The following is a 9,013-nucleotide window of genomic DNA, read 5'->3' on the forward strand; positions in this document are numbered from 1 at the left end:
AAAATAATAGTAGTAATAGAAGATATACAGTTAAGTAGGTCTTAAACCAATTAAAAGCAATCTGCAAGGCTCATCAAATACAAAATTCCAGTATTGCACTTAAACCAATTAAAAAGCAATCTGCAAAGCTCAATTTTGACTTTAAAATGTTGACTTTATACTAAAATTGATCTATAGCTCTTAATCAGACTGCTTAAAAGCCGAGACTAGGTATTGTTTGCGAGTTGGGTAATTGTTTGAAATGGGTAATTGATGGGGTATGCAAATTGTACACTTAACTTTTACAACCTAAATTAATTTCAAATTTGTGCTTTTTATTACATTTATTTTTATTTTTGTTACTTGCAGATAGGGCAAGTAACGAATTGAGTGTTGCTTGAACCATGCTCGAATATTACTTGCTAAGGGTGTGTTAGACTTTGATGTGTTGCTTCGTCAAGTGCAATAGATCGTTTGTCAAGGAAAGACATGGTGATTTGTCCGGTGAGTGATTCGACAAGGATTGTTTCAAGGTGTTTTGGTGGAGGAATTCAGTAGGGATGGAGGCCATACCATTCAGAAAGATGGTCCGAGCCGATTGTATTAACGTTCGGAAGCCATCAATGCATTCGGTCCCAATTGATATCATACCCCTGGCTCTACATCCATCCTACATATATCTATGATTTGGGTAATTATTCTTTAGTAATTAGTGTATTGTATTTTATTTATGGAAACATGTTTCTATTATAATAATAGTTTAAGCCCCGTGTATTACAAGAGGAATTGAAGAAAATTATAAACTTCAAACATTAACCAAAATACAATTTAAAACACAATTATCATATATTATTAATACAATTAAAAGTTATATTAAAATTACAAAACAAACATTACACAAATATTTTATAAATAAGAAAAAAATTCTTGTACATTACATTTGTGGTTGTATTGGTCAATATAACATGTTTATCAAAAATCAAAATTTTTAGTTTATGTCTAGTTGTAACTCTTGATAAAGCCACATATAATTGTCCGTGTGAGAACACGGGTTCCTTCAAGTTCAAACCAACCCTAGACAATTGCTACATGTTGCCCTTCGAATCATTAGTCCATGTCTGTTTGTAACTCCTGCTACATGGTGCCTTCGAACCTTGCTTGGTAAGTTAATGTTGTTTTGAGTCCCACTTCAGTGGCTAGTTGATTGACCAAAGCCGGGCTCCCCATCAATGAAATTACCGAGTCCAAATCACCACTATATTTAATGAACATTTTTAAACAAAAAATCAGTATATCTACTGGCAGAGGCGGATCCAGAATATTTTTCTACGGGGGCACAAAATAGATCGTGTAAAAAAATGGGTCGGTCAAAAAGTGCAGGGCCGGCCCAACCATTATGAATGCCCAAAGCAGAATGAACTATCCAGCACTTTTCCGAATTTCATTGTTATATATATACATGACAAAAGCAACTGGTCTGGTCAGTTTAAAAATGGTCGATTTGACTATCTAACTCAAAATTATGCATTTTCTTTATGCTCATTAAATCATAAATGAACTTAAGCATGAACTTAAACTCTCATTACTTTCTTTAGTTCAATACAATCTTAAACATATAGCACAAACTGTTAATCAAATCATCATGAAACAGGAATAATCGATCAAGAAATTGACTACCAAACCAAGCTCATCGACATTTCATCAAACAGTTGGAGAATACTGTAAAATAACTAACCATATTATGCTAATAAAATAAATTAGAACTTAATTATGCATGTATTCATTAGTTAAGCACAAAAAATGACTAACCATATTATGCTAATAAAATAAATTAGAACAATCATTTACCAAAATGAACATTAACTTCAAAAATGAGTATGAAGAAAATTAACAAAAAAGAGATGAAAAATCACATGTTGCGATGAATATCGGTTAATCGTGGCCTGCAATTCAGATTCAATTTCATATCACCCATCCACCAATTTCATATCGATTAAGCCCTCTTCCCATCAAACAGAGATATTCTAAAAATAAAGAAACCAAAATGAAAGCCTAGAAAAGAGGGATTTGTTTCTAGAATTCTAAAACAATTAGTAATTCAAGAATGAACAAAATCAATTTACAAATTTATCGTATAAGAACCATTGGAAGATTAAATATTTCTTGAAAAGGATTCTAATTGATTTTTATAAATACAAACGGCGGCCAACAATGGACGGTGGGCATGGTTGGCAGGCAGACGGTTGGCACAAGCAGGTAGACGTGGACGGCAATCGACTTTTATGAGGTATTCGCGGCTGTTGTAGAGCACCGACGGCGGCCGGACGGTGGGCACCGGCCCATCGTAGTGCTCCTGTCCGCTGGTTCATAAAATATTCAATACATCAAGAACATGCATGTTTACCTATAAACTAAAACGCGTATACCTTCTTTGATAAGTGATCCCACAATGTTGATTGTCGGTGCTCGATGTTAAGCAGTTCTATTACACCAGTTTATTTATGTTAAATTCAAAAGGAAATCAATGCGGAATATGTAAGGCTCGTTCTCAGAAACCCTACTTTCACGTAGGTTGGATTTACTTATTCACATAATTCGAAAAATCAGAGTTAATTAAAACAATTTGCGGAATATAAAGTCAACCATTCTTACATAACTTAAATACTTTGTCTTAAATGGAAATAATATAGGTCTTAAACATTAAATATAAATGACACGTGACTCTTTTTTTCTTCAATGCCAGTCTTCCTTTATTCGCCATGTGTCTCCCTCAAGCAACCCGTCTGATCCTACTCACCTGCGTGATACTAAAAGTCAGCTACGCTGAATGAGTTCTAGGTAATTAACATACATTACATTCACTTACTTGCTAATACACGTCCGAAGATAAGTATTAATTGCTTACCTGTTCCTCTATCATTTATACATACATGCATTCATACATGCATTCATTCATAATTCGTATTGTCTACATACCTCGGATATTATAAGGGTCCGGCTCCCTACATACCTCGGATATTATAAAGGTCCGGCATCCTACATACCTCGGAATTTATAAGGATCCGACATCCTACATACCTCGGAATTTATAAGGATCTGGCATCCTACATACCTCAAATATTATAAGGATCCGGCATCCTACATACCTCGGTTATTATTAGGGCCCGGTGCCCTCTATCGTACCATATAACCATACCTTCATTACATTTCTTTTCTACTTCCTTCAATCATAACTAATATAACAACTACGTGCATACTACTTAACCAATCCATTTCATTCACAATCATACGCAAAAATATATCTAATATACACTTACCATTAAAGGTAAGTGTATTAATCTAACACATCGTAGTATGCACACAGCCCCGAAAACATAACACATAAAAAGGGGCTAGAACTCACCTGTAGTAGATTCCCCTTCGAATTAATAGTGATTCCTTTCTTCAACTGAGCCTGACTAACTGTTAAATACGAACACATATTAATCCTCTATACTTTTTTTTATTTATTCTCTAAAGTTAACGGGTTAACTTTTAAGTTAACTGAACCGACAAGTAGCCTTCTTAACAGGTCTTATTACTTTAATATACATAGCCTTATTTATTATTATTATATATTTATATTATACTTGCTTCATTAGTATTAATTTGCATCCTTAACACGTTTATGAGTTAACGTTTCCTTAAACGAATTCGGGTTTGTGCCGGGTTCATATTTGACTCATGCTCGGTTAGGTTCTTATTTATGTTCCTTATAAGCTAACCTTTATTTATAATCTCATTCCTTAACGAGTGGGTTCATGTGTTTGGCTCATCTTCAACTCGCACTCCTTTATTTGAGGCGAGTTGTGGGTCTTTAAACGAGTCAGGTTTCGGTTTCGGGTTTCGTTTAAGTCTTAGATTCATTTGTTCTTTTATAGTAGTAGTAGTATTATTATATTATTAGGACTATTGGTTTTTATTGGTCCCAAGTATTTCATTTTTGCCGGCGCTGGTCCCAACTATCACTTTAACTGCCAACGGTCCCAACTTTCACACATGTGTCTGCCACCAGTCCACGACTAACCGAGTACTAACTCCGTTATGTTTTAGATGACGTGTCCATCCTACGTGTTAAAAAACCTTGACGTGGCTGCCTGCGTGTATATTAATAACAAAAAATTCTTCTCCTCCTTGAATATATAATAATATCAGCAGATGACAATTTAATACAAATCCCCAAATCGATGTCTTCAATCGATCGAGAACCCAATCGATCAAGAACAACCCCAGCAGCCTGCGCACACACGAGCCTCGGAATCCTATCAACCAACCCCAACTCTTTACACATATGAAACCCTTTATAAAACGCGTAAATATTCCCCAAATTACCCCCGGGAACAATAACCCAATCCGGCACCTCCCAGTCAAACTGCTGCAAGATCTCGATCGCAGCAGTCTTTTGCCCCTCTAACCTCAAACTATTCAACGAATTCGCTAAATAAATCGGTAACTCAGACGTAACCTCCCTAACCAACTGCATACACCCATCGAAATCCGTATCAAGACTCAACACAAACGCCCCATTCGCAATCGGCTGAACCAACTGCGCCATGGAAATCTTGTTCGCAGGCAAGAAAACAATACTCGGAATACCTGCGGACGCGCAGTAGGCCGACAACGCGGCCGACGTGTCCCCGGTCGACGCGCAGCCCACCCCGACAACGGGCCGGTTCATTTTACGCAAACGATTAACCTGACTAACTAACACAGTCATACCCAAATCCTTAAAACTACCCGTGTGACTAATCCCGCAATGCTTAACCCACAAATCATTCATACCCAAATGTTGTTTCCCAAACCTTTCGGCCCAGAACATATTCGAATTACCTTCAAAAGCCGATACGATATCGTCGGAATCGATCTCGGGCAAGACCCATTCTTTTTTGGACCAGACACCCGACCCGTATGGCCAAGTGGTCTTGCCGATGCGTGAATCGAATATAGACTTCCAGTAGGATCCGTCGAAGGCTTTTAACGCTTCGATGTCGTCTTGGACGTCGAGTAAGCCGCCGGAGCGTGAGCGGTAGACGATCGATTGGGTTGTTCTGATCGATTGGGTTCTCGATCGATTGGAGATATCGATCGATTGTCATCTGCTGATATTATTATATATTCAAGGAGGAGAAGGGTTTTTTGTTATTAATATACACGCAGGCAGCCACGTCAAGGTTTTTTAACACGTAGGATGGACACGTCATCTAAAACATAACGGAGTTAGTACTCGGTTAGTCGTGGACTGGTGGCAGACACATGTGTGAAAGTTGGGACCGTTGGCAGTTAAAGTGATAGTTGGGACCAGCGCCGGCAAAAATGAAATACTTGGGACCAATAAAAACCAATAGTCCTTATTATTAATATTATTATTAATAAATTCTTATTATTATTATATCACCCATCCATCCATTCAACTACCTACCCCCCCCCCCCCTTAACCCTTGACCTAATCCCATCCTCAGCCCACTTCTCTTTCTCCTTCCTCTCTCATATCCACTCACACAACCACACCGCCGCCGCCACTCCAGTATTTCCGGCGACCGTCACATGAAAGGGACTCACATAAAAGAATTCGCGTGAGAACGATTCACATTACAATGATTCGCATCTCAACGATTCGCATGAACCATTCGCACGGTGAATCAAATCACAAGAATAAGTCGCACAGTGTGCGAATCAAATCTTGAGATCGGTTCGCCTGCAAACGATTCGCATACACAAGTCGCGCGAATTGTTCCCTTGTATCTGGTCGCATGCAAAAGGGTTCGCTCGGGTTTAGGTCGCGTGATTGGGTTTAACGGGCTGCACCAGGTTCAGTGGGTTCGCACCTGGTTCAAACAGGTTGCATCTTGGGTTTCGTGCAGATCTTCCGTTCACCGAAGACGAGTTTCACTCTCGTCGGAACTCAGATCTAGGTCCCATTTTGGGCTGTTGGTGTTTACCATGGAGAACAAGGAACATTTACGGGTTCTTTGGTTCAGATCCGGGTTCCGTCAGTCACCGGATTCCGTTCTTTTAGCACCTTGTTATTAATTTGTATTATTGTTGTCGAATTTCTTATTATTGTTATTGTTATTAGATTCCATTGAACCTTGTCTATAACGAGTTAGTTTATGTCGGTTTGTCTTGGTTTGTTTGTGTTCAACTTAACAGCTCGTTTTCGTTAGTTATTGGATAATATAAACAGGATGAGAAATAGAGATGAACTTTTAATGTTAAACATACCTTGATGATGGATAGACTAGATCTTGAATATAAATGGAATTTGCACATGAGGTAGGTTTTTGTGCATGGATATGTGTGACAATGATGAGGAAGAATGATGGTTTCCATTTCCTCACTTTTTTGTGATTCCCTTTTGAAACAATCACTATATATATATATATATATATATATATATAATGTATGAGAGGATAACAAATTAAGACACTATGGTTCAAGCATATAAACACATAGTACAACTTACAAAGCATGTTAAAGAAAGGCAAAATGGACTTTCAAACACAAAATCCCATATGAATTTTAAATTTTTTGAAAATATATACAATTTTCACCCTCAACTTTACTAGACTTTTAAAAAATTAAAGAATATCCGTAAGTTTGGTCCATCATCTTTCACCGTATATTATTTTAATTTTAATTTTAAACAAATCCCCCCTCCTTATTTTTAAACGATCACAACTTTTTCATACGTTAATCTTATTTTTAAAAAAGTTACACCATAAAAACGAGTATTTTATTCTCTTTAATTTGAGTATGATCTTGTTGTAGGTTTTTACGCATAGGTGTTCACGACTCGGTTTTGACAAGTTAAACCTGTGAGACAAACCGCTAGTCATGGTCGGCTCTAAGGCCGGGCAATGCGGGTGCCTGCCCGGGGCACATGTTTTTCGGGGGCATAAAAATTTTTAAAAATTCCCGGTATTATATATATATAATACCCGAACACTTATAATCCCACTATTTTTATAATTCTCACACGCTTTTTAGACACATTTTTTTTAAATTACCTAAAGACTTATATAGGGCATTAAAAATTGAAAGAGACCCATTACTTTTTATTAATCAATAAAAAGTAAATAAATAGAAAAAAATGAAATGAATATGCAGGAGATAACAATGTATACTTCGAACACCAGCATTCACGGTAGTATATGCAGAAAGGAGTTTTTCGAAATTGTAGTCATTGAATTCTTATTTTTATTTACGATCCACAATGTCCCAAGAAAGACTTAGCGCGTTGGTGATCATAGCTATCGAGACAAAATATTACGAGAACAAAAAATTAGAGAGCATAAACTACGATGAGTTGATTCACCAAATTGTATTTTAGTTATAATCCTTTTCTTCGACCTTAAATTACCCGATTTATGCCAAAAATAAGCGATTTGGATGCTAAAAACAAATTAGGAAACAAAATAAACTATTTAATGAGAAAATCTAGTACAATAACTAACAAAATTTGGCTTGGACACCAAGTAAACGAAATTGGACCAGGTATAACATTTCTTGGAGTTTAAGTTTCGTTAATTTAATCGAAAATAGGAAAGAATTGGCAAATCTAGTCCCTATAGTTCCCAAAAATGCGATTCTTAACCGTTTTAAGCGATTTTAAAGGTTTATAAGGGCTATTTGGCATAATTCAAAGTTATGTAATTATAAAATAAGTTAAACCAAATTAAATACTAATAAATTCAAGTTTTAAATAGTTCTGAAAATCCAAATTACGTTCCCGAATCGATTTAAACTTAAACGAATACAAATACGAAAAATCAGAGATGTTACAGTCTCCCCTACTTTAGGGAATTTCGTCCCGAAATTAAGGAAAACCAAAACATAATATTTTTGAAAATAATTAAACTTTTTAAGAAAAATATCATAACCTAGAACTTCTAATAACCGAAGTAACGCTTCAAATGACAATCCGATAAGGGCACTTATATATAGGATGTACCAGCGGCGTATCCACCATGTCCTTATCATCTCATCCTTTGTACCGTTACCCAAGCTACCTTAGGTTCTAAATCATGACACACAATCTTACGTATTATGATTTCCATGCGAGGACTTTGGTAATTACGTGCGACCCATAATTACTTAGATCGTCGGATGGTTCGCATAACTCGTTCTATCATTTGGGTTATAAAATGTTTAAAACCATCATTTTGAAAGAAAACAAATGTTTTGATAATTTTTAAATATAAATTCAAAAGATAATTAATACATTTTCGAGTTGAATTGTTAAAACCGTGAAATTTCTAAACACCTTTTATAGCAAAGTTACAAATTTTAGAGTTTGAAATGGATTTCGTGAAACAGACATTTGAAGTGAATTATGATGATCGAGAATAAGATAAGAGTAGAATATGAAGTTAAACGTGATAGATAAAGGAACTTGTTTCATGATATGATATGCGCAAAAGTTTAATTTATAACAATTTTTAAGATAGTTAATAACATGTGGAATCTTTAAAGATCGTATTCATTAGAATGAAATTCTTAAGATCGAGAGTATAAGTTTAAACGAAGATTTTGGTGAGTCGAGTTTGATTAGTTGGAGAACTTAAGGGATTTAAAGAGAAGTTAACATAAAGTTTATAGCTTTTCAAGTTGGTAATTTTGAGATTAGATTAATTTGATGAAGATATTCTAAAATATTATAATAGTTAGTAATTAATAATTTAAATATTAATGAAAATGCGAAAATATACGTATTTGAATTAAATTGTTAATAGATTATATTGGGAAGCGGATATTCCCGAATCACCGAGATGTCCTATTCCAATTGAATTTTTAAAATTAGATAAAATATAAAGTGGGTAATTGAAGATATTAAATTAGATTAAATAGGGAATTTGGGGTTTTTTTTCAAGTAAATAACAAATTTTAAATTAATCGTGATTCCAAAAATAAGATGTGAAGTATATAAAATAAACACGAGGATAGAAATGCATGAACCATCATGACTATTCTAACAACGACGATTCATCATTAAAAA

At 35.4% G+C, this 9,013-nt stretch overlaps 1 protein-coding gene across 1 annotated transcript; it reads right to left on the reverse strand.

Annotated features, from left to right (window-relative positions):
- Positions 1–1,113: 1,113 nt before the first annotated feature.
- LOC143617581 (threonine synthase, chloroplastic-like) lies at positions 1,114–6,854 on the reverse strand. The gene is made up of 6 exons (XM_077090095.1): positions 6,832–6,854; positions 4,192–5,066; positions 3,383–3,441; positions 2,406–2,461; positions 2,190–2,339; positions 1,114–1,234 (listed from the first exon to the last, which is right to left on the reverse strand). Exons 1-6 carry the CDS (start codon positions 6,852–6,854, stop codon positions 1,114–1,116), a joined length of 1,284 nt encoding a protein of 427 aa, XP_076946210.1.
- Positions 6,855–9,013: the final 2,159 nt, after the last annotated feature.

Source organism: Bidens hawaiensis, unplaced genomic scaffold (assembly GCF_021521415.1).
Source record: "Bidens hawaiensis isolate Kalapana, Puna unplaced genomic scaffold, B.hawaiensis_p1.1 tig00055713_1, whole genome shotgun sequence".
Lineage (NCBI taxonomy): Eukaryota > Viridiplantae > Streptophyta > Magnoliopsida > Asterales > Asteraceae > Bidens > Bidens hawaiensis.